General features: G+C 34.7%; 2 protein-coding genes across 2 annotated transcripts; one reads left to right on the top strand and one right to left on the bottom strand.

Annotated features, from left to right (window-relative positions):
• Positions 1–1,122: 1,122 nt before the first annotated feature.
• LOC129802743 (arylsulfatase J-like) lies at positions 1,123–26,360 on the top strand. Its single transcript, XM_055848790.1, has 4 exons — positions 1,123–1,619; positions 14,208–14,620; positions 14,686–14,799; positions 25,495–26,360. Exons 1-4 carry the CDS (start codon positions 1,211–1,213, stop codon positions 26,236–26,238), a joined length of 1,680 nt encoding a protein of 559 aa, XP_055704765.1. The 5' UTR covers positions 1,123–1,210; the 3' UTR covers positions 26,239–26,360.
• On the bottom strand, positions 23,260–24,904 carry LOC129802744 (uncharacterized). The gene is made up of 2 exons (XM_055848791.1): positions 23,429–24,904; positions 23,260–23,351 (listed from the first exon to the last, which is right to left on the bottom strand). The coding sequence occupies exons 1-2, from the start codon at positions 24,716–24,718 to the stop codon at positions 23,325–23,327; spliced, it is 1,317 nt and encodes a 438-aa protein (XP_055704766.1). The 5' UTR covers positions 24,719–24,904; the 3' UTR covers positions 23,260–23,324.
• Positions 26,361–27,353: the final 993 nt, after the last annotated feature.

Here is a 27,353-nt window from a genome sequence, read left to right as displayed (position 1 = left end):
CGATACTCTGCTTAAAGTTTTCACTTCACTATTCTCTACATATAACACGACGTCGCAGAATTCTTTATTTTATATAAACACTGTGATATCACCAAGAATAACTCTATTGAATTTTGCAAACTTCAGTGAAAAATATTCCATCTTTTCAGACAAATCTGTCTGGAAAGTCTGGAATGTAGAAAAAAGTCTACAGAAAATCGGCAAAATATCTACAGAAATTCGTCAGAATATGCACCAGGATTCGTCAGAAAATCTGCAAAAATTTCTGACGAATTTTGTCCCAAACCCAAATAAAATTCGTAAGAATATCTACAGATTTCTCGGCAGATATTCGGCAAATGTGTAGATATTTTCTGCAGAAATCTTAAAGATATCTGACGAAATTATTTGACGGGAACTCTAGTCCAATTTCCGCCCTTCCGCCCTTCCGCCGTGACTACGTTCGTTCAATAAATGCCTTAATTAAGGACTTAATTAATACTTAATAAGGACCATATATTGAGTTATAGAATTAAGCCAGTGACATCTCACTTTGTCTTTTTCATTGCATTTATTACAATTTTTAATTTGTATTTTCTTTATTCTTTATTAAAATAAATAAATTTCATTTTTATTTTTATTAAAATACTGATCAATCTATAGAACACAGAACTCAGGAAATTATGTGAATAAATTAAGAAAATTACTGAGAAACTTTTAAAATATTTCGTGTACCTAACCTAGGCCAACATGTATCACTTTACTCTATGTCACTAAAATTAAAAAAAAAAACATGTGAAAGGAAAAGTGAATAAAATCAAGTTTTATAGTTAAAATGTTTGAGGTCAAATTAGGTCAATATTTGTCCCCATATTTTCCTACCTTCAATAAGTGATTATAATTTTACTATCTCAGCTTTTAGTGTTATTCTCTCCTTACAATAAAAGAGTCTTACAAGTAAATCATAAATAATTCAATTTTTTCAATAACCATTCAATACATTTTATGAACGAAACTATATTTTATCATGAATGAAATTCTCTAGTCATGCATAAATCCACATAATCAATATGCTGGTGCAAATTTTCAAGATCAGGAGCTAACTGAAAACGAGAAGGCAATCAGTTTGTACGGAACAGTCAAACCAAACGGTTGTCGGTTAAGCAAGCAGAGTGTCAAGGTGCTTTGGTGTCTTGTATGGCTTAAAAGATACAAAAATCAGGGAGAGATAATGATATTTGTGAATTTAATTAGTGCAACTGGATGGCTTTTGGTGTTTTTGTGTCATGTAGCAGTTTCAGAAAAATATTCAAAAGTTCCTCCAAATATTATAATTATTTTGGCGGATGATTTGGGTTCCCACGATGTCAGTTTCAGGGGATCTAGTCAGATTCCCACACCAAATATTGATGCTCTGGGATATCAGGGGGTCATACTCAATCGACACTATGTTCCCGCATTGTGTTCACCTTCGAGAGCAGCCCTCTTAACCGGAAAATACCCAATAAACACAGGAATGCAACATTCTGTAATTTTATCGAATGAACCTTGGAGTCTTCCCATGTCTGAAAAACTTTTACCTGAATATCTCAAGGAATGTGGCTCTTACAGGACTCACATGGTGGGAAAATGGCATCTGGGTATGTAAATATCTTCTGAAAACGCGTGAGTTTTCCTGGTCGAACTCCAAAGAATTTTTTGATATCTCAGAATTTTCCACTTCCCTTGCAAATGACAATACATGTTCATCCACCCATTCCCTAAATCCATTTAAAAATACATCCGAACATGTTCTTTTTTTTTAATATATCGAAAATACGTCGTGTAATTCTTTTTCAATTTTAAGGTATGTGGTGAAAAGTGTTTACAGGCATTTTATCCATAACTTACAGTGACCTTATTAAGAAGACTTTAAGGACCTTAAAGAACGCATTTCTTATGTGATTGGAGCTACTATTCTTTCATACGAAAGGTCTTGAAATTCCAGACAAATATAAACTTAAGTAAAAAAAAAAGCTTGGACACGTAATAATTTTAATTTAAAATTCAATTGCATTTTTGAATGTATTTATTGACAATTTTGATCCATTACACTAGGATTTTTTCAATTTGTAAATTCAATTTAATTTTCAGATGATTTGTTCCTACACTGACAAGGGAAGGTCTCGGACCTTCGGACGAATTTCTTTATGAAACTTTGCATATTACCTAATTTGGGCACGAGAAATACGATGGTGATAGTAAGAAACCTTGCAATTTGTTGTGTCACCCGTTACAGGGGGGGTGTTTGGGGGACAAAATTCACATTTTTGGCTGTAGGAGCCAGAGGGTTGGAGATAGCGACTTGGGGTCTTCGGGTGACCCCCCCATAACTTGACCTTGGGAATCTAAATATGACCTTCATTTTCCCCCCACCCATCCCCTTCTCTTAAAAAACGTGTTTTTTGGGATATTTCGAAAACTACTCATCCGATAGGTTTCATTGTCGGATATGTTTTAGATGTCGTCCAGATGGATATTTCGTCCATACATACCAATGACCTGGAAATATTCCTTCATGTCATTTTTCAAGGTCAAATGTATTACGCATAAAATATTCATTTTTTTCAATCAATTTTATCAAAGTATGATTTCTTAATAACACTAATTTATTGAATAATGAATATAAACCTCTTTAAGCCACTTTAATGCCATTGACACGTTTTTGATATTTATGTATACTTCAATTTTTAAAATATCATTTTAAAAATACTTTATGTCTACCAAATTCTAATATTGAGCATTGACTGTTTTACTGAAGTGAGACATTAAGGTAATGAAATTTTCATGAAATTTGTGAAATTTATGAAATTTTATGAAAGTTATGAAAATTTACTGGATTATGTTTTAACGATTGTTGATCAATAATTTTAATTTTATAACAAGGATTATAATATGTAAATGAAATGAAATCTTACATATTAGAAGAAAAACAACATCTGTTACGACAATTATGTATTCAATTTCAAGTATATAAAGACCTACATGCAATAATGAACAAAAAATGCTATTTTATGGCAGGCTTTACTTACAAAAAAAATTTTAAAGTCACACAAGACATCTTTAGAAAAACTACGCAGATCAATCATAAAACGGTAAAAAGTATATTTAGAACATGTACAGTTCAAGTATAAAACGATTAACCCTGTGCTACAAATAGCTCAAGAATAAACTGGTTAAAGAAAATGCTAAAAATACGCACAGCTTAATCATAAAACGTTAACTGTGCTTAAAATCACGCACATCAAAATCATAAAACGGTACAACGCTCTTAAAATCACGCAAAGATCAATCATAAAACGATAAATGAGCATAAGATCACGCATATCTTGATTATAAAACGGTAAAAGCGCTTAAAATCACGCGCAGTTCTATCATAAAACGGTAAATTCGCTTAAAATCACGCACTGCTGAATCATAAAACGGCTAAGATTGCGCTCAATATCACGCACAGACCAATCATAAAACAGTTAAGATTGCGCTTAAAATCACGCACAGATCAATCATAAAACGATTGAGATTGCGCTTAAAATCACGCACAGCTGAATCATAAAACGGTTTAGACTGCGTTTAAAATCACGCACAGCTCGATCATAAAAAAATAAATGCGCTCAAAATCACGCACAGTTCTATCATAAAACGGTAAATACGCTTAAAATCACGTACAGCTGAATCATAAAACGGTTAAGACTGCGCTTAAAATCACGCTCAGCTCGATCACAAAACGGTAAATGCGCTTAAAATCACGCACAGTTGATAAAACGGTTAAGATTGCGCTTAAAATCACGCACAGTCGAATCATAAAACGGTAAATGCGCTTAAAATCACGCACAGTTGAATCATAAAGCAGTTAAGATTGCGCTTAAAATCACGCACAGCTCGATCACAAAACGGTAAATGCGCTTAAAATCACGCACAGCTGAATCATGAAACGACAAATGCGCTCACAATCACGTATAGCTAGATCATAAAAAAATAAATGCGCTCAAAATCACGCACAGTTCTATCATAAAACGGTAAATACGCTTAAAATCACGTACAGCTGAATCATAAAACGGTTAAGACTGCGCTTAAAATCACGCACAGCTCGATCACAAAACGGTAAATGCGCTTAAAATCACGCACAGTTGATAAAACGGTTAAGATTGCGCTTAAAATCACGCACAGTCGAATCATAAAACGGTAAATGCGCTTAAAATCACGCACAGTTGAATCATAAAACGGTTAAGATTGCGCTTAAAATCATCACGCACAGCTCGATCACAAAACGGTAAATGCGCTTAAAATCACGCACAGCTGAATCATGAAACGACAAATGCGCTCACAATCACGTATAGCTAGATCATAAAAAAATAAATGCGCTCAAAATCACGCACAGTTCGATCACAAAACGGTAAATGCACTTAAAATCACGCACAGTTGAATCATAAAACGGTTAAGATTGCGCTTAAAATCACGCACAGCTCGATCATAAAACGGTAAATGCGCTTAAAATCACGCACGGCTGAATCATATAATGGTTAAGATTGCGCTTAAAATCACACACAGTCGAATCATAAAACGGTTAAGATTGCGTTTAAAATCACGCACAGCTCGATCACAAAACGATAAATGCGCTTAAAATCACGCACAGCTCAATCATAAAACGGTTAGGATTGCGCTTAAAATCACGCACAGCTCGATCGTAAAACGGTAAATGCGCTTAAAATCACGCACAGCTGAATCATAAAAAGAAAAATGCGCTCAAAATCACGCACAGCTAGATCATAAAACGGTTAAGACTGCGCTTAAAATTACGCACAGCTGAATCATAAAACGGTTATTATTGCGCTTAAAATCACGCACAGCTCGATTACAAAACGGTAAATGCGCTTAAAATCACGCACGGCTGAATCATGAAACGGTTAAGATTGCGCTTAAATGCACGCACAGCTCAATCATAAAACGATAAATGCACTTAAAATCACGTACAGGTTGATCATAAAACGGCAAATGCGCTTAAAATCATGTACAGGTCGATTATAAAACGATAAATGCGCTTAAAATCACGCACAGGTGAATCATGAAACGGTTAAGATTGCGCTCAAAATCACGCAAAGCTAGATCATAAAACGGTTAAGACTGCGCTTAAAATTACGAACAGCTGAATCATAAAACGGTTATTATTGCGCTTAAAATCACGCACAGCTCGATTACAAAATGGTAAATGCGCTTAAAATCACGCACAGCTGAATCATAAAACGGTTAAGATTGCGCTTAAAATCACGAACAGCTTAATCATAAAACGGTAAGTACGCTTAAAATCACGCACAGTTCAATCATAAAACTGTGAATGCGCTTGAAATAACGCACAGTTCGATCATAAAACGGTGAATGCGCTTAAAATTATGCGATTTTTTATGCGCAGTCCTAAGCGTTTCATGATTAAACTGTGCGTAATTTTAAGCGAACTTGCCCTTTTATGATCGAGTTGTGCTTGTTTTTGAGCACATTTACCGTTTTATGATTGAACTGTGCGTGGTTTTAAGCGCATTTACCGTTTTATGATTGAGCTGTGCGTGATTTTAAGCGTATTTACCGTTTCATGACCGAACTTTGCGTGATTTTAAGCGCATTTACCGATTTATGATCGAGCTGTGCATGATTTTTAGCGCATTAACCGTTTTATTATTGATCTGTGCGTGACTTTAAGCGCAATATTAACCGTTTCATGATTCAGCTGTGCGTGATTTTAAGCGCATTTACCGTTTTATGATTGAGCTGCGCGTGATTTTTAACGCATTTACCGTTTTATGTTCGAACTGTGCGTGATTTTAAGCGCATTTCCCGTTTTATGATCGATCTGTGCGTGATTTTAAGCGCATTTACCGGTTTATGATTGAAGTGTGCGTGGTTTTAAGCGCAATCTTAACCGTTTTTTGATTGAGCTGTGCGTGATTTTAAGCGCATTTACCGTTTTATGATTGAGCTGCGCGTGATTTTTAACGCATTTACCGTTTTATGTTCGAACTGTGCGTGATTTTAAGCGCATTTCCCGTTTTATGATCGATCTGTGCGTGATTTTAAGCGCATTTACCGGTTTATGATTGAAGTGTGCGTGGTTTTAAGCGCAATCTTAACCGTTTTTTGATTGAGCTGTGCGTGATTTTAAGCGCATTTACCGTTTTATGATTGAGATGTGCGTCATTTTGAGCGCAATAATAACCGTTTCATGTTTCAGCTGTGCGTGATTTTAAGCTCATTTATCGTTTTATGATCAACCTGTGCGTGATTTTAAGCGCAATCTTAACCGTTTTATGATTGAGCTGTGCGTGATTTTAAGCGTATTTACCGTTTCATGATCGAACTGTGCGTGATTTTAAGCGCATTTACCGTTTTATGATCGAGCTGTGCGTGATTTTAAGCGCATTTACCGTTTTATGATTGAGCTGTGCGTGATTTTAAGCGCATTTACCGGTTTATGATTGAAGTGTGCGTGATTTTTAGCGCAATCTTAACCGTTTTTTGATTGAGCTGTGCGTGATTTTAAGCGCATTTATCGTTTTATGATCGAACTGTGCATGATTTTAAGCGCATTTACCGTTTTATAATTGAGCTGTGCGTGATTTTAAGCGCATTTACCGATTTATGATCGAGCTGTGCATGATTTTTAGCGCATTAACCGTTTTATTATTGATCTGTGCGTGACTTTAAGCGCAATATTAACCGTTTCATGATTCAGCTGTGCGTGATTTTAAGCGCATTTACCGTTTTATGATTGAGCTGCGCGTGATTTTTAACGCATTTACCGTTTTATGTTCGAACTGTGCGTGATTTTAAGCGCATTTCCCGTTTTATGATCGATCTGTGCGTGATTTTAAGCGCATTTACCGGTTTATGATTGAAGTGTGCGTGGTTTTAAGCGCAATCTTAACCGTTTTTTGATTGAGCTGTGCGTGATTTTAAGCGCATTTACCGTTTTATGATTGAGCTGCGCGTGATTTTTAACGCATTTACCGTTTTATGTTCGAACTGTGCGTGATTTTAAGCGCATTTCCCGTTTTATGATCGATCTGTGCGTGATTTTAAGCGCATTTACCGGTTTATGATTGAAGTGTGCGTGGTTTTAAGCGCAATCTTAACCGTTTTTTGATTGAGCTGTGCGTGATTTTAAGCGCATTTACCGTTTTATGATTGAGATGTGCGTCATTTTGAGCGCAATAATAACCGTTTCATGTTTCAGCTGTGCGTGATTTTAAGCTCATTTATCGTTTTATGATCAACCTGTGCGTGATTTTAAGCGCAATCTTAACCGTTTTATGATTGAGCTGTGCGTGATTTTAAGCGTATTTACCGTTTCATGATCGAACTGTGCGTGATTTTAAGCGCATTTACCGTTTTATGATCGAGCTGTGCGTGATTTTAAGCGCATTTACCGTTTTATGATTGAGCTGTGCGTGATTTTAAGCGCATTTACCGGTTTATGATTGAAGTGTGCGTGATTTTTAGCGCAATCTTAACCGTTTTTTGATTGAGCTGTGCGTGATTTTAAGCGCATTTATCGTTTTATGATCGAACTGTGCATGATTTTAAGCGCATTTACCGTTTTATAATTGAGCTGTGCGTGATTTTAAGCGCATTTACCGATTTATGATCGAGCTGTGCATGATTTTTAGCGCATTAACCGTTTTATTATTGATCTGTGCGTGACTTTAAGCGCAATATTAACCGTTTCATGATTCAGCTGTGCGTGATTTTAAGCGCATTTACCGTTTTATGATTGAGCTGCGCGTGATTTTTAACGCATTTACCGTTTTATGTTCGAACTGTGCGTGATTTTAAGCGCATTTCCCGTTTTATGATCGATCTGTGCGTGATTTTAAACGCATTTACCGGTTTATGATTGAAGTGTGCGTGGTTTTAAGCGCAATCTTAACCGTTTTTTGATTGAGCTGTGCGTGATTTTAAGCGCATTTACCGTTTTATGATTGAGATGTGCGTCATTTTGAGCGCAATAATAACCGTTTCATGTTTCAGCTGTGCGTGATTTTAAGCTCATTTATCGTTTTATGATCAACCTGTGCGTGATTTTAAGCGCAATCTTAACCGTTTTATGATCAACCTGTGCGTGATTTTATGCGCAATCTTAACCGTTTTATGATTGAGCTGTGCGTGATTTTAAGCGTATTTACCGTTTCATGATCGAACTGTGCGTGATTTTAAGCGCATTTACCGTTTTATGATCGAGCTGTGCGTGATTTTAAGCGCATTTACCGTTTTATGATTGAGATGTGCGTGATTTTAAGCGCATTTACCGTTTTATGATTGAAGTGTGCGTGATTTTTAGCGCAATCTTAACCGTTTTTTGATTGAGCTGTGCGTGATTTTAAGCGCATTTATCGTTTTTTGATCGACCTGTGCATGATTTTAAGCGCATTTACCGTTTTATAATTGAGCTGTGCGTGATTTTAAGCGCATTTACCGTTTTATGATCAACCTGTGCGTGATTTTTAGCACATTTGCCGTTTCATGATTGAGCTGTGCGTGATTTTAAGTGCGGTTACCGTTTTATGATTGAACTGTGCGTCATTTTGAGCACCTTTACCGTTTTATGATTTAGATGTGCGTGATTTTAAGCAAATTTACCGTTTTATGATTGAGCTGTGCGTGATTTTAAGCGCATTTACCTTTTTATGATTGATCTGTGCGTGATTTTTAGCTTATTTACTGTTTTATGATTGATCTTTGCGTGATTTTAAGAGCAATCTTAACCGTTTTATGTTTGAGGTGTGCGTGATTTTAAGCGCAAGCTCGACCATTTTATGATTGATCTGTGCATGATTTTAAGCACATTTACCGTTTTATGATTTTGATGTGTGTGATTTTAAGCACAGTTAACGTTTTATGATTGAGCTGTGCGTATTTTTAGCATTTTCTTTAACCAGTTTATTCTTGAGCTATTTGTAGCACAGGGTTAATCGTTTTATACTTGAACTGTACATGTTCTAAATATACTTTTTACCGTTTTATGATTGATCTGCGTAGTTTTTCTAAAGATGTCTTGTGTGACTTTAAAATTTTTTTTGTAAGTAAAGCCTGCCATAAAATAGCATTTTTTGTTCATTATTGCATGTAGGTCTTTATATACTTGAAATTGAATACATAATTGTCGTAACAGATGTTTTTTTTCTTCTAATATGTAAGATTTCATTTCATTTACATATTATAATCCTTGTTATAAAATTAAAATTATTGATCAACAATCGTTAAAACATAATCCAGTAAATTTTCATAACTTTCATAAAATTTCATAAATTTCACAAATTTCATGAAAATTTCATTACCTTAATGTCTTACTTCAGTAAAACAGTCAATGCTCAATATTAGAATTTGGTAGACATAAAGTATTTTTAAAATGATATTTTAAAAATTGAAGTATACATAAATGTCAAAAACGTGTCAATGGCATTAAAGTGGCTTAAAGAGGTTTATATTCATTATTCAATAAATTAGTGTTATTAAGAAATCATACTTTGATAAAATTGATTGAAAAAAATGAATATTTTATGCGTAATACATTTGACCTTGAAAAATGACATGAAGGAATATTTCCAGGTCATTGGTATGTATGGACGAAATATCCATCTGGACGACATCTAAAACATATCCGACAATGAAACCTATCGGATGAGTAGTTTTCGAAATATCCCAAAAAACACGTTTTTTAAGAGAAGGGGAGGGGTGGGGGGAAAATGAAGGTCATATTTAGATTCCCAAGGTCAAGTTATGGGGGGGTCACCCGAAGACCCCAAGTCGCTATCTCCAACCCTCTGGCTCCTACAGCCAAAAATGTGAATTTTGTCCCCCAAACACCCCCCCTGTAACGGGTGACACAACAAATTGCAAGGTTTCTTACTATCACCATCGTATTTCTCGTGCCCAAATTAGGTAATATGCAAAGTTTCATAAAGAAATTCGTCCGAAGGTCCGAGACCTTCCCTTGTGAGAGAAATCCGAAAAAGTCAAAATAACATTCTGGAAATGTTAAGTTTACCCTGTATTATTGATCCGAAAACGGTGTAAATATTACCCTTTTTAGGTGTATTATGGGTTAAAGTTACCTTTCTTTCATGTTGATTTTACCCTTAAAAGGTGTAAAATTAACATTAAAAAATGTTGATATATTTTTACACCTAAAAAGTGTTAAAGATATGACAAAAAAAGTTAATTGCAGTTTAGTTAAAAAACCAATTGAATTGCTAGATCTTTACTTATTTATTAATAAAAACTAATCCTTGGTCCAGAAAAAATCTGTTTAAATATGTTAAAATAGCATAAAATGTGGTTGCTCAAATAAATATGAATTCAGCAAATTAAAATGTTAAAATTGCTCAATAATTTCAATTTTATTGCAGTTAAATAAGTAGTCTTTTGAAGAAAATTATTCTTATTAAATTTATTTACTCGTAATTAATATTATTTTTGGCGAAAAAATAAGATAAGTACAATATTTTAGTGATAAACTTACATGAAGTGAAGCTTAAGTATCGGGAGCAATTTATTAAGTTCCTCCAAAGCCATTCGAAGGAAATTGTTATGTTAAGAAATTTCAGTTGGTAGTTGGGACGACTTCATACAGATTTTTAATAAGACTATATCAGAGTCGCTACAATACCCCTTTACCTACAAATCTTTTTCTGGCTTTGGTGATCCTTCTGAATAACAGATAAGTGACTTATTTATAAGACATTTTAAGTATTAGGGGAAAGCGCGCTACCTTCGGACGACTTAAACTTTGGACAATTCAATTTTTCCTCTATATTCCTTATGGATTTCACTCATAGCTCTTTTCTGAAAATATGAGTTATTGGACTAGCTATTGAAATATAATATTATAATGGGGCAAATTCATTTATAACACATTGAAAAGAATGGTTTGTGCGAGGCATAAATCGTCCGAAGGTAGCGGGCTTTCCCCTATCACACATTTTCCAGAATCATTCACAATCAAAAATCTCGCGGCACTATTTAAAATTAAGCAAATTTCTTGCAAAATGTGTTTTGGCTGTGAGAATTTTCAAGTAAATTCTAGAAATCTTAATGCTCAATTGGCTCAATTGAATTTAAAACTAAAACATGAAAAATCCTAGTGTGATAGCACCGCTAAACAGTTTAAATCGATTAAAATAGGAGAAGCTTGCGCAAAATGTGGCAAAAAGATTTTTTGCAGAGCTTAGATGAGCTATTTCTAAAAATCGATTTTTTGAAGATCCCAAAGACAAAATATTAATGTGCCATGTAATTTCATCAAGTAAATATCCTTTTGATATATTTTTATAAATAATTTATTCATGTACAACTTTGTAATGAGAAAACTGGTACTTAAACAATTTTTCAAAAGCCGTTTTTGAAAATAAAAGTTTTTATCACAGGGCTGAAATCAGGTATAAAAGGCAAATTGGAGACAAAATAATTGAGTAAATGGTGTTATTACAGATTTTTGCTACTTTTTTATGCTTTTGCTTGACACTTTCTATTTCAAAAATTAAAATAAAAAAATAATAAATAAACTTTAAAAAATTACTCGAAGGAACATTCTTCGGAAAATCTGATCTAACTAATTCGTGTTTAACGATATAAATTTTTATAAAAACAATCGCTGTTTTTAGAAATATAAAAATTAATATTTTCTATAAAAAGTACAAGTTTCGTCTTGCAAAATTAGTTGTTATTGATTAAATGAAAAATACTTCATTTATTTACTAAATTACACGGTGCGACAAAATTTACCTTTTTGTGGGTGTCTTTGACGAGAGTGCCAAAACTTGTTAGAGGGTCATTTAAGGACCTTAAATCTGCAATCCGTTTATCCGGGTCACCTCTAGATTTTTTTGAAAAAGCATATTTAGTTTTTTGATGTGTTATAAAATTCAAAAATTCATATCTCCGGTTCTAATTATCCGGTGGTAGTCACATAAAGCTAAACTGACGCGTAATTTCATCCTCTATAACTCTTGTAAACATATCAAGCATCTACGATGAAAATGAAGTATATTTTTTAAAGATTTTTTGAAAAAGGGCACTTAAAATGGTGCATTTTTCTGTGTTTTTTCCATCTTCTAGTAATTTTCTCACTTTAATAGAGCATTTTATATGTCAAATAACTATACCTAAAAGTTAGAGAATTTAATATTCTTTCATATCTTTTTGGTTTAAATTTTCTATCCTAATTCGTTTATTCACAATAATTTATTGAAAATAAAGTGCATTATTATAAAAATAAAATCTCTTATTATATATAATTATTTGGTATCTTTGTCTAACCTACTGAAGAGCATTCTCTTTTGCACTCTCACTTACACATTTCATATAAAAAGAGGCGAAATGAAAAAAAGAGACGTATATAGAAATAAAGAGAGAAGAATAGTTTTTGGCACTCATAACAGCTATTCTTCTCTCTCTATTTCTAAATACGTCTCTTTTTTTCATTTCGCCTCTTTTTATATGAAATGTGTAAGTGAGAGTGCAAAAGAGAATGCTCTTCAGTAGGTTAGACAAAGATACCAAATAATTATATATAATAAGAGATTTTATTTTTATAATAATGCACTTTATTTTCAATAAATTATTGTGAATAAACGAATTAGGATAGAAAATTTAAACCAAAAAGATATGAAAGAATATTAAATTCTCTAACTTTTAGGCATAGTTATTTGACATATAAAATGCTCTATTAAAGTGAGAAAATTACTAGAAGATGGAAAAAACACAGAAAAATGCACCATTTTAAGTGCCCTTTTTCAAAAAATCTTTAAAAAATATACTTCATTTTCATCGTAGATGCTTGATATGTTCACAAGAGTTATAGAGGATGAAATTACGCGTCAGTTTAGCTTTATGTGACTACCACCGGATAATTAGAACCGGAGATATGAATTTTTGAATTTTATAACACATCAAAAAACTAAATATGCTTTTTCAAAAAAATCTAGAGGTGACCCGGACAAACGGATTGCAGATTTAAGGTCCTTAAATGACCCTCTAACAAGTTTTGGCACTCTCGTCAAAGACACCCACAACGTGTCGCACAGTGTTATTATATTTAGAACAAGTGTTTTAAATTTTATTGAAATCGATGCATTAGTTTTAGAAAAAAGTTGTTAACTTACTAGAAAAATTGAATTTTGAGAAGAAGTTCACGCTACACACTGGCCGTCCGGACAGTAACATATTTTTTAAGAACTGTACCTCCTACAAATTTATTCCGAATTATTTAAAATTCTGAAAAAAAAACTTGTTTATATTATATTATTTTGCAAAAAATTAGAAAAAAAACCAATCCAACTTAACCCCTCCTTCAGATCTTTAAAAGTTTGGACACACACTGAAAAAAAATAGATGCTACGATTAACTATTTTTCGTCATAACTTTAACACTTTTCAGGTGTAAAAATATATCAACATTTTTTAATGTTAATTTTACACATTTTAATGGTAAAATCAACATGAAAGAAGGGTAACTTTAATTCATAATACATCTAAAAAGGATAATATTTAGACGGTTTCCGGATCAATACTGCAGGGTAAAATCAACATTTCCGGAATGTTATTTTCACTTTTTCTAATTTCTCTCAGTGCAGGCTGATATAGCCTTCTTGTAGCCCTTTCTTTTACCTTGAGAGATACCAAACTTTAAAATTTTGGTTTGCCACATTTTGCCTTAGGTTCCCATAAACATTTAAAAATGGAGAAGTATAAAACAATAAAAAGCACAGACTCGTGAGAACGATTTTTTCCATGAGTTAGGCCATTAACGATTTTAGAAATTTATGAAATTATAAAACACTACACAAGATCTACTCTTTACACTGAGAGAAATCCGAAAAAGTTAAAATAACATTCCGGAAATGTTAATTTTACCCTGCGTTATTGATCCGAAATCGGTGTAAATATTACCCTTTTTAGGTGTATTAGGGATTAAATTAACTCTTTTTCATTTTAATTTTACACTTAAAAAGATGTAAAATTAACATTAAAAAATGTTGATATATTTTTACACCTAAAAAGTGTTAAAGTTACGAGGAAAAAAAGTTAATCGCACGCCCTTTCTTTTCTCAGTGTATGAATTATAGTGAAATTTCAAAAATTATTTTAATATTCATTTATAAACAAAGAATTTTGCGAAATTCGAAAAGAATTCTTATATTTCAGGATTCGCTAAGAAAATATATACTCCCCTGCAACGTGGTTTCGACTCCCATTTCGGTTCTTGGGGTCCTTCCCTGAGTTACTTTTCTCATCGTTATATTTTGCCTTGGGAACCGTTTTTCGACGGATACGACCTGCGTCGCAATGAAAACGTTACTTACGAAGGTAAAGGAGAATATATCACGGATATGATCACAGACGAAGCAGTACACGTGATTCGTAATCATGCTCGTGCACCGGGTAAACCCTTATTCCTCATGGTAACTCATGTGGCTCCACATGCAGCTGAAGATACAAATCCTCTTCAGGCACCCGAAGAAGACGTAGCCAAATTTGGATACATTGAAGATCCAGAAAGAAGAGTATATGCTGCAATGGTGGCAAGTCTTGATCGCAGCGTTGGAAAGATTGTAATGGTGTGCAAAAAGATTATGCTGATTTTTTTTTTAAATAAAATTACAATCTATTTTATGCATTCCAGACTCTCCAAGAAACAGAACTCTTGAGAAATTCTGTGATTCTTTTCTTTTCCGATAATGGAGCTCCAACTAAGGGTACATATAATACAACAGGTTCAAACTACCCATTGAGAGGAGTAAGTTCCTTTTCTATTTTATCATAAACCAGGAACATTTAACAATTCATTTTTTTTCCTTGATCAATACTCTTGGCGATTAGGAAAAATGCTTTTATGATTTTATCTCGAAAGAATAATAAAAGCCGGTTTCTATCTTACAATCTCAAGATTAACCAATTAAAAATATGGTAATGCTGTACTGCGTGTTATTGGAATGCGTGCATAAAATAATATTTCTCAGACTATGAATGTAAGTTAGGCACTTTTGGGTTAAGAATTGAAGATATTAACATAACTGACATATGCGTAGAAAAAAATGATTGAACTTTATTGATTGTTTTATTAATAGAAATTAAAAAAAAAAGAGTCTGGGATAGAAAAATAAACAAACTTTAAAAGCGATATTTGAAAAATATACCTTCATCACATGATATCAATTTAATTTCTAGTTAAACAGCTGATCACATACTAAAATTCTGTTTAAATTAACTTTTCACGTCTGTTATTGAACTAGAAATTCGACGTAAACCTAATTGAATTCGGAAATTTTGGTAAATTCGAATATCATAACAAGGACAATTCAATATCAATACAGTAAATATTATAAATAAACATAAGAAAATGAAATGCGCCTTATGAAATAGTAAAAGTGAAGAGTAAACGATAACCTTGATGCTTGAGGCGATTTTGGTGGTACAACTTAAACCACTTAAAGCGTTGAGAAAGACAAATACTTTAGCGAAACATTTAGTGCACCAATTTTTCCGGCTTTTTATAAATTATAAATATTTATAAGGTGGAGTAGTTTTAAGAATACATGAATTTCCAAAATATAAAACCCTTGGGATAATAAATGAGAAATACCCTCTAATATCTTGAAATGCCAAGAGAGATACTGGCTGAACTTCATTGTTTGAATATATTTTATAAATATTTGAAAAATGGATCTTAAAAAGAGCTTAATCTGTCTGAATTCATCTCACTCTTTCCCGCTCATGAATATTCTGTAAAGCGTATCGATCTGGAACCAGAGAAAATACTAAATTTATATTAACTCATATTCTCTAAATACAAAAGCATTTTTACACAGTAAAACAAATTACAAGGATAAATCGTTAGTTTGCTTTTTTACCACGATTGTTCTTGTAAAGTTACTCAAATATGTATTTCAGCAAAACGCGTAATTTGAAAATGTGTAATTTAAATTTTATGTAATGGTAAACTGTGTAACCAACTGCGGATGATTACACAGTTGTGTACATATTTATTTACATATATTAGCTCTGAAAAATGGGACCAATTTTAATGTAAATTTTTCCCTGTTTTCGTACACATTTTACAAGATATCTCCAAAACTACGCTGGTTGCCAATTTGTAGTTTTCGGTTGTCTATTCAATACTAAGTTGGACTTTATTTTATATTTATATTTTTTGCTAATTCATTCTACACTGACAGAAAATAGCCAGTAAACCCAAAAGGTTCTTCGGCTCGCTAGAAACATAGGAAATGTCCTGCCCCTTATATTTAGTGTAAAATTACACAGTTTTCAGACAAAATGTGTATAAATTACATAAATGTGTATCAATATACACGATTACATGTTTATGTAAAATTTACAATGAAAATCATGGTAAAGTAGCTGAAATTTTTTTACTGTGTATAATTTGATTAAGTTCCGTTTTAATAAAACTTTGAAAATAAATTTCAGTAAATATAGTTCACTTATATAGTTCACAAGTTCACCATAATCAGTGAGCAATAAATCGGTGAATCTACTTTTAATTTAAATGAAAGCTCATTGACAATTTCCGTTAAAAAGATCTTTTGGTTTTACTTTCGAATCCTCAGGTAAGTCTTCAAACGTTAAATCTATAAATTGATTTTGAAGGTAGATTCGTATTCTCCGATAAAGATCTTTAATTTCTAAGCGTCAAATTTCTTCAAACTTTTAAATTCACCCTCAACTCTGAGATAAAGAAAGCATAAAATTTCAAGTTAAATACTAAAAGTGTTAAAATTATATGTTTTCAATTTTACTTGGTTTACTTGGTTTAAAAAGTCCTCCTCACTACTTTTAAATTAAAGAATACTTTAAATGCTTCATATTTTTTCATTTTGAAATAGATAACGCGTTATTAGCCTAGATATTTTCTAATTTTACAACCATCAATTTCACTAATTCGTGTAAGTCTTTAAGCTAAAATAAAGGAATGTAAGACCGTATTCAGACTAGAGGTTTATCCCAGTTCCCAAGGGTCTCAAAATCTTAAACAGCAACCGATTTTATTGATTTTTCAAAATGTAATAGGTAATTTGCCCTTAATAATCCAACCCTAAGTCAACTTTTTCCAAAAGATCTTGTCTAATAAGATATTAGAGAAGTTAAGCCATATGGCTAAGCCTTAGGTCTGAAGCCCGTATAAGGCATGGTTTGCAAACAGTAAACCTTCAAACGTTGCAATTTTTTGGTTGCAAACAGTTAGTTCGTCATTTCTTAGCCATAAGATAGATAAATTATTAACCTCATGAGACGATATGAGAAATGATAAATCATCACTTTGCAAACAAAGAGAAAATCTGCATCATCTGTGCGAACCATGCTTACATTCCCCTACATCAAATTTCGTAAAAACGTAGATAAAATCATCGTATCAAACACTTTTAAATTAAGTTAATTTCGTGGACATTTGAAGCTCAAATTTTTTTGAATATTTATAGTATGATCTCATAAAATAGATATGAAGTCATTAGCCTTTAAGCCAAAAGACGAGATCTTTATCAATTGTGATACTAGGGTGGAATAACCGGCTATCGCCATGTTTAGGAAAAAATTAAATTCATTTAATCATAACTTTTGAATCCTTGTTACAAGATAAGTCAAATTTGACACAAAGTTACTTAGATGTATTGGCTCTAGATACGTGAAAACAATAATCCTAGAACATAACGCTGGACTACTTAAAAAACTGATTTTTATTAATAATGCAAAAATAACCATTTCGTCGCCACTTTTTACCACTTTTCGCTAGTTTTGTAAAATTTGTAACCACTTCTCGCCACCCACTTGAAAAGAACCACACTCGGTTATTTTAGGCAATGCTATGAAAAGAATACATTCACCATTTCTCTTTCCTTGTGATCACTTTATTATTACTCTCTTTAAATGATTTTTCTTCACTTTTATTTGAGAAATCAAATTATGGGGCTTTTGCAGAAAGTAAACAATGCAGATTTGACAACTGAGAATGTACGAAGTGAAGTTAGCGTCGCCTATTGAAAAGATATGGCGACAGGTGGTAAAATCAATTCCAGAATATTACCACTTCTCGCCATGCCTCATTTTTATACAAAAATAATATAAAATGAAATATTAATCGACTAAACACAAATTTTATGTATTCCACAAGTGCAATTAAATATTTAATAGACAAATTATTTACCCAAATATGTATTTTTAGCCTGATGAAAATTTGACGACACTTAGTACATTTGGTAAGAGATGTTGGATTCGATGCACTTGCTTAAAATATTGCTCTAAAAAGTGATCAAAATCGTGAATCCAAAACGAATAATTATTATTTTTCGATTCTATGCGTAGAAGCAGAAACAATACAAAAAAATTGCGACTCATTTATTTCATAAATTGCGAAAAATAGCGATTTCAATGTAAGTGGCGAGAAGTGGGGCACTGGCGAGAACTGGTGATTCCACCCTAAATATTTAATTTACCCTTTCAGCTCCTTATCTCAAAATTGCTACACTGAGAAAAAAAACGGGGGTGCGATTAACTTTTTTTCCTCGTAACCTTAACACTTTTTAGGTGTAAAAATATAACAACCAATTTTTAATGTTAATTTTACACCTTTTCATGTGTAAAATTAACATGAAAAAGGGTAACTGTAACCCATAATACACCTAAAAAGCATAATATTTACACCGATTTCGGATCAATAATGAAGGGTAAAATTAACATTTCCGGAATGTTACTTTAACATTTTTGGATTTCTCTCAGTCAGTGTAGGATCAACTAATTAACCCTTAACACCTTTCTAAATTTAGCAAAATGTCAGAGGTTTCTTCCATTGTTGTATAAAGTCAATATTTCGTTATCTTGGGCATTTTTTATGTATCATTTCGTCTTAAACATAAGGATTAAAAATTACATGATCTCTTTCATTACATTGTCATTATTATTTTAGTTTTTTTTTGGAAAAGAGATTTCTTATTTTTTCTTATTTATTATTTATTTTATATGATTAATAAAATATTGGATTTTAAGATTTTTATTATTTTGTTAAGATTAGAAAGTGTATTTGTGGAGCTCAGAGGCAAAATGACACATATCCTATGCTTTAGCCATAGGATATGTGTCATTTTCCCTCTGAGGGCTCCACAATTAAAGTTAACCATTATATTAACGTTGCTAATCAACTCCTTATTTGATATCAAAATTTATTAAAATTTTTAACATTTCATTTTTATAACTCAATTTGGTTTTCAATAAATGTTGAAATTCTTTAATAAGAAAATAAAATGATGCCTTTTATCTGACAATTCAAAAAAAAAAAACATTATAAATCAAGAGGTTTACTGTTAGAATCAAGAGCTTTAATGTTTGAAGACCGATACTGGGAGGTGGTGCTCTATTCGAAATGCTATTTTGTGGCGCATTCATAAAGGAAGCTAGACTTTAACGAAATGTAGTGCAGGTAGACAAAACAACTAAGGAGCTTACAACTTTTTTTTTCTTTTAAAACTTCTTTTAGAAATATGCGAAAAATTGCATTTTCAATGTAGCCCCAACTCCACCTATAATTTAAAATTGCATGATTTTATAAAATTGTAGACCTCCTCATTTTCACTCGATTCACTCAAAAAAACGCTCAATACTTTGGACTCTCTACTTTATTACGTGTTAACGTGTCCACGTCCACTCTCGTTCTGTCGCCGTCCGTTGGTTCGTCAGTCCTCGTCCGTCGTGGAGCGCCGTCTCGCGGAACTCCGTCAAATCGTCAGTTTAAATGTCATGTCGGTTGGGTCAGGTCTACAGCTCGGCCAACCTGACCCTGTGATCGGCCTCGATCACCCTACCGTCCGTCTGTCTATTTACATAATAACATGTTCTTTATTAAATGAACTAAATCTAATATAAATTTAAATCTAATCTATCAATAAAGTAATTTGATTGAGAACCCTAACCTACTCGTCTGATTCTTCATTTACGTGCGACAGTCGGCTCTGGTTCTGAAAGCAATCAATGGATCTCCAAAGTCTCATATTTTTTGCTTCGACAATCCCCGAATATGGTATCTGAGTGATTTGGCAATTCTCCACGTCTCTAACCACGTAACGGTCGTGTGGCAGCACCTTTTCTACTACATACGGCCCTTTGTACTTGGGAATCAGCTTCTTATTGGTCCCTACTGTGGTGTCAATGTTTCTCAAAAGAACAAAGTCACCGACCTGGTATACAACTGGAGGCTGATGAGTCTTCTCAAACTGTTTCAGGTTCTGTTCCTGGACTCTCGCTATTCTTTGGGCCGCAGTTTCTCTTAGAGCTTGTAAATCTCTCGTTTCTTCCCCGATACCCTTCGTTTCCAGATACTCTGTTAAGTAATCTATATCATCACCTCTCTGGTCAACTCCAAATAGCAGCTTACTAGGAGTAGTACCAATCGACCTTTGCCACGAATTATTAATTGCGAATTCAACCTTGCTCAATTGTTGGACCCAATCAGAATGCTGCAAAGGTTCACTCAACTTTGCCAACATTGGCGTAATTACTCTGTTCACTCGCTCTACCTGCCCGTTCGCTTGGGGTGACGCTGTCGCCACTTCAACGTGTAAAATATTCCTCTCGGCCAAAAAGGACTTGAATTCGTTTGACTTGAAACAACTACCCTGATCTGACACTATTCTGACTGGGCGACTGTAGTAGTCGAAAAACTTTTTAAGGGCACAGCACACTTCCTTTGCACTGGTGGATGACACTGCATAAAGTTTCGTGAACTTTGTGAACCCATCTACAACCACCAATAAGTGTTTTCTTTTCGACTGCAGGGAAGGGAGAGGACCTAGGTGGTCCACATGGAGAGTGTGGAATGGCACTGGTTCTTTTGGAATGTTATACAACGCTTGTTGATTTCTCCGCGACGGGACCGAATAAAATAGACACTTGACGCAATTCTTCACATATGATTCTATCTTTTCTTTCATATCAGGGAACCAGTAATGAGAGCGCATTTTCTCATAACACTTCTGGAACCCAAAATGACCGATCTTCTCATGTACGTGTCGAATGAGATTTACTTCCATCTCAGCTGGTACGTAAAAGTACAATCTTCCTTGTCTATCCTTACGATAGACTTGCCCATCTTTCAGCGCATACATTTTGTGGTCGCTTTTCTCTAGTCTCAACTTCAAGTCCCTTATCACTCCATCCCTACTCTGGGTAGCACTCAACTGAAAATCTACGTCCTCACAATCCACTGCCGCCACCGGACAATTCCTACTCAATGCATCAACATGGTTCATCTGACTCCCACTCCGATGAATTATCTTGTAATTAAAATTCTCCAATTCTAATGCCCACCTTTGAATCCGAGGACTGTGTGTCCTATTATTCAGTGTCACGGCCAAAGACCCACAATCTGTCACGATCACAAAAGGAATACCTTTCAAGTATACTCGGAATCGCTTTAACGCATAAATTATCGCCAACGTCTCAAGTTCGTATGAATGGTACTTGGATTCAGCTGTTGATGCACTCTTTGAAAAGTAAGCTACCGGATGTAACCTCTTATCCTGTTGTCTCTGCAAAATCACTGCCCCAAAACCCAAAGAGCTAGCATCCGTATGCAATTCTGTTTCCTTTTTTGGATCATATATCGCCAACACTGGCGCAGAAACCAACTTCTCCTTCAATCTCTCATATGCATCTCTACACTCATCACTAAACTCAAATGTCACCCCCTTTTTCAACAAATTAAGCAATGGACGCGCGATTTTTGAAAACCCCGCCACAAATTTCCTAAAGTAGGAACATAGTCCTACGAATGAATGCAATTCTTTTGCATTTTTGGGCTCTGGATACCTTTCAATAGCTTCCAAGTGGTCACTGCTGGGACGAATCCCTTCCCCAGAAACTGAGTATCCTAAATACTCAATGGAATTGTATCCAAATTTACATTTAGATTCCTGAATCTCTAGGCCATTTTCGGCCAAACAAATCAACAGTTTCTGCAGCGTATCTACGTGTTCCTCAAAACTCTCACTGGCTATTAAAATGTCATCCATGTATACTATTATCAACCCCTTCTCAATAAATTCTCGCAGAATTCTCACGATAAATCTTTGAAAAACACTTGGGGCATTTTTCAACCCAAAAGGCATCCTCAAAAACTCGAACTGCCCCTCTGGGGTCACAAAAGAAGTGTACTTTATTGAATCTTCTGCCACTTTAACGTGGTGAAACCCACTCTTTAAATCAATCATCGTAAAGATATTCTTTCCCCTCAAATGGTCCAAGCAATCTTCAATCAACGGAAGGGGGTAATTATCACGAATTGTTAATGCATTTAATGCTTTGTAATCGATACACAACCTGGGCTCTCCATTCTTTTTCGTGGTTAACACAATTGGAGACGCGTAGGGAGAGTCACTCGGTCTGGCAATGCCATTATCACACCACTCTTGAATAATATTTCTCACTACCTCTCTATCCGAATATGCTAACCTTCTAGGACGCTGGAAGAATGGAACATCATTCGTCAATCTGATCTTAAGCACAAATCCCTCTGATTTCGCTTCCGCATTAAATTTCTCAAAATAACATTTTCTGATTAGATTTTTCAGCTCTCTCTGGCAACTATTTGACAACTCTGGACAAACACTAATTTCGGGATTCACTATCCCAACAAAACCTTCACTACTTGCACTCGGTACCTTGAAATTACACTCTTGGACAATTACTAGAATGTCCTCATCTCTACCGAAAATTTCGAACACTTCATCGAATTCAGCATTATCTTCCCCATTATCTATTTCTATCCCTAACATCCCTGAAAACGGCTCTTCATCTCTACGGGTTAATTCTTCATATTCCTCTTGGCCACTCATATCAGTCCTCCAGTTTGAAACCCGATCAGTAGACTTTTCCACCCCTGTAGAAAACTGAAGGTCATTCCCAATCTTAGAAAGGTTTGTCACATCATGAACTGAATTTTTATCTTTAAAATTCTCAAGTGCCAATGTGCCCATGACGCACTGGAGGAGACCTGAATAATTGCCAAATTCATCGAAACAAATTCCAGAATCTTTATTAAGAGTTAATCCAATATTAAAAGACTTCATAGCATTTCGTCCCAACAAAACTTCAAATGGCATGACTCTATCTGGGACAACAAATACTTCAATTGGTTTGTTTGAATTCATCAAAATTACTTGACAATGAATCTTTCCATAACTATAAATTTCGGCTCCACTCAGTCCTTTGTATGGAAGAACTTTAGCTTTATCATTGGGGACAAATTTGTCCGGCACTCTAGATCTCTGGATCATACTGATTGGGCTGCCGGTGTCGAGCAAAGACATGAGATCCAATATTACCTCGCCCTCATTAGAACCAGAATCAAATATCACACTTACCTTCTGAAAAACTTTCACGTCATAAGTCACGTCATCTGAGCTAATCCCTGCCTCGTTGGATTCCTCTGCTGCCGCTGATACTCCTGCTGCTCCCTTGGTCTTGTAAAGTGGGCACTGCTTAATCTGATGACCAGCCTTCTTACACTTGAAGCAGGTGTCTCTCTCGCTCCTGGGCTTGGAACATTCCGAGGAAAAATGTCCTCTCTCTGAACAGTTGTAACAGCGGATCTCCTGGGCATTTGCCGTTGATTTGACAGGCAATTTCTCAATTCTCTGCACCGCTGGAGTTGCACTCATCAACTGTCTCTCGTATCTGCGCAGATTCCTTTTCAAATCATCAATTGTGTTGCACCCTGCGAGGATTGAGATATTCGTGGACTTGTCCTGAAGCCCCTCAAGAATTGCGCAGATCACATCCTCCTCAGGTATTGGATAGCCTGACACCAAGGCCTGCATCGCCAAGACATACTGGTGACAAGTCTCATTTGATGTCTTCTTGCGTGTTCTCATCTTATCCAATATCTCTCGCACTGTCAATTCCTGGCCAAATTCATCCCTCAGTGCTTCCCGCAGTTCCGCCCAGGTTTTGAATCTTCCACTACGAATTAGATCCCTTGCTGGCCCACTCTTGATAAGGCGTCGAGCAAATACAAGACGGGATCTGTCAGATACGGCAAAATCATCACAAATTGCCTCGAAATCTTCTATCCACTGCTGCACTCTGAAGCCATCATCGCCTGTGAAAGCCTCTACTGCATTCTCAATGTCTTGGAATGTACATTTGACTCCAATATCCTGTTTTGGAACACTCAATTCACTCAATAATTTCACTAGTGTTGTACGAATCGCGCCTTCATTGATGGTAGCTTGTTGTTTTTCATCATCAACTGGTTTTTCTAGAAGATTCGGGGTCGAACTCTCAATGGAATTTTCCATTTGCAATGTTGGCGTCACTCGCTCTTTAACGGCCAATTTGAATTTGGCAGCCGCCGCTGCTTGCTCATCCACAGAATTTTCCTCATCGGAGCTCACTGCAAAATTTATAGGAATTTCTCGTGCTTTCCATGGGGCGCTCACTCCGGAATCTTTTGCATCTTGATTTTTTCCCTTGTTCACTGCAGACTCTCCCGCGTGTGATGGCGTCACTCCAATGACCCTCTCAAAAAGCGCTCGAATTTGCATGGGAGATACTGTGGAGGGCAGATTCTCTCCTATGTCCATCAAGGCTTGTCTCATCTCCTCCACTGTGGGCCTACTGTACCCCACACCTGAAGCTGTAGACCTCCTCATTTTCACTCGATTCACTCAAAAAAACGCTCAATACTTTGGACTCTCTACTTTATTACGTGTTAACGTGTCCACGTCCACTCTCGTTCTGTCGCCGTCCGTTGGTTCGTCAGTCCTCGTCCGTCGTGGAGCGCCGTCTCGCGGAACTCCGTCAAATCGTCAGTTTAAATGTCATGTCGGTTGGGTCAGGTCTACAAAATAAAAATCAGTTAATATAAATTTATAATAATAAAATGCTCAAAACCGAAATGCTAAACGATTTGAACAGTTTACAAAAAAATTGAAACAATACCGCTTATTTTTTAAATAAAATGTGTTTAAATAAATCTCAATATATTAGTATTTAATAAAAGATACAATTTTATGTTAAATTATAAAAGCTTTTCTAATTTTAGAAGCTTTTTTCAAAGTGTCCAGTCCTTAAAGATTTCAAAAGCCTGTCGATTTTACAAATGAAAAGCTTAACTTTTCCAGCTCTATGAACTTTGTTGTAAATTTATTTAAAGAATCTTCACTATTTAAAGTTAAAAATATTTATCAAGAAACATAAAGGTCTTTTTAAGCTAACAAAAATCATATAAAAGTTTAATGTTTTGTTTTAACTCATAATTGAGCAAAAAAGATCATTTTGCAAATTGCGTGTCCAAACCCGTATCAACAGTTGTCAATGACTTTCAGAATCATTTTAAGGTCTTAATAATTCTCATGATTATTTGTCAAGGCAATTTAGCAATTCTGATCAATGTTACCTATAATTCTCTATCTCTTATATTCTACAGCAAAAATTCTCTCCCTGGGAAGGTGCTATGAGACAACCAGCTGTAATTTGGAGCCCTTTAATTCAGAAGCGTCATCGCGTGTCTGATGAACTAATCTATATGGCTGACTGGCTTCCAACTCTAGTTAGTCTTTGTCGAAGTGGTTCAATCAATGACATCGACGGAATGGACGTCTGGCGGACAATATCATGGGACAAGTGTTCACCTAGGCACGAGATCATGCATAATATTGACCCAGTTCTTGGATATAGTTCCTTGTATCGCAACGGTTGGAAGTATATTAATGGAACAACAGCAGGAGGCAACTATGATGGATGGTTGGGAGATGTAGAAGGTGACGATAAGGCTCCAGGTGTAGCTAACTATATTGAATTAGTGATGAAAAGTCCTACTTGGCGCGCCCTAGCACCTTTAGCTCAGAAAAGGTTGAGAGTATCGGATATCAAGGCGTTGAGGAGCCAAACACAAATAAAATGCGCAAATCATAAAATTGGAAAATCTTGCAATCCCTTAGAACAGCCCTGTCTCTTCCATTTGAAATCTGATCCTTGCGAAGAGAACAATCTTGCTGGTCGTTTTAGGCAAAAACTCATTCGAATGCAAGAACGAGTTAAAGCGTTTCAAGGGAGCGCTATGCCACCAAGGAACGTTCCTGGCGATCCTAAGTCAAATCCTGAACTTTGGAACGATGTATGGACTTCATGGATTGATGAACTTTCTTCTGAAAATGCTAAAACTTTATAGGAACCTAGGCTATGAATACTATTAAGACATGTATAATTAGATTGTTTGTAGGAAAAGTAGAGTTTTTATGTTCAGATTTAAGAGATCCTTCATAATAAACATAAAACACAGAAATCTTAAAACAATAAGAGTTTTGGAAAAGTTATGCTGAAATGGTAATGTTTAATGAGATGGTAATTATTTAGGGGGAGGCTTTGAACTTTCGCATACAAAAATGATGTTCAAGTTCAGTGATTTTTTCTGACTACCATGCAAACTGTATGGATTCTCCAACTATGCCAAAAAAATGTCTTACTTATAAGGTTTATAATCCCACCAAACAAAATTCCAGGAAATCCTTAGATTTTCCTCCAGAGGAAAATGAAAATTTAATGGCGATTTATCCGATAGATGAATCAAGTTTCTATTATCGCACACGATTCACGCCATCATTGAACACCCCATTTTCACCGTAAATTTTGCACCGGACACTAAAAGTTGCACATCATTGTTTAAAGGGAACTCTAATCTACTTGATTAAACCATTTTTATATAGAATAAAACATTTTAATATCACTTTTTTGGAACTTTTCTGAGAGATGTTTTATTGACATTAAAAACCATTTTTTTGATTGGTTCTACGAGAATTTCACTCCGGAAACGGTTAAATCTGATGAATACTTTCTTAAAAAGTCCAAATATCACCAAATTTACACGAATCAATAAGTTTTTAAAGCTAAAAATTGACTAAAACTCTGCAAGCGAGAAGACCACACAAGATTCCACCATTCCTCCACGGAGCCGGACATGCACAAAAACGTTTGAATGCGCATCATTGAAGATTTCTCTGTTCCTGCAGCTGCAGGAATCGGGATTTAGCACAGATATTGAGCTTCAGCAGGTGAACAAGCTAAAATTTTCACAAAACAGCTTCCCACGGACAATTTCTTTTCTTTGTCATGCAAAACAACACAATAGTGAGGTTATGTCAAAGATTGTCAAAAAACCAGTTGTAAACTGTATGAGCTTATTGCAGATGTGATTCTTTCATTGCACATTCAGTTTGTGCAAGCTTGAAAAATATTTTTATATCAAAGAAATGCAAAATTGCTTAATAATTACTCAACTGCAGCCTA

The sequence above is a fragment of the Phlebotomus papatasi genome, chromosome 2, assembly GCF_024763615.1.
Source record: "Phlebotomus papatasi isolate M1 chromosome 2, Ppap_2.1, whole genome shotgun sequence".
NCBI lineage: Eukaryota > Metazoa > Arthropoda > Insecta > Diptera > Psychodidae > Phlebotomus > Phlebotomus papatasi.
The sequence above is the reverse complement of the archived record's forward strand: the minus strand, read 5'-3'. Positions and strand labels throughout refer to the sequence as shown.

Excerpts from the sequence above, each read along its gene's own strand:
- LOC129802743 (XM_055848790.1), top strand. The coding sequence starts at position 1,211 with ATGATATTTGTGAATTTAATTAGTGCAACTGGATGGCTTTTGGTGTTT. Across the intron at positions 1,620-14,207 it reads GGTGGGAAAATGGCATCTGG|GATTCGCTAAGAAAATATAT; the intron begins GTATGTAAATAT and ends CTTATATTTCAG. Across the intron at positions 14,800-25,494 it reads CAAACTACCCATTGAGAGGA|CAAAAATTCTCTCCCTGGGA; the intron begins GTAAGTTCCTTT and ends TATATTCTACAG.
- LOC129802744 (XM_055848791.1), bottom strand. The coding sequence starts at position 24,718 with ATGAGGAGGTCTACAGCTTCAGGTGTGGGGTACAGTAGGCCCACAGTG. Across the intron at positions 23,352-23,428 it reads ACGTGAAAGTTTTTCAGAAG|CCCAATCAGTATGATCCAGA; the intron begins GTAAGTGTGATA and ends CGACACCGGCAG.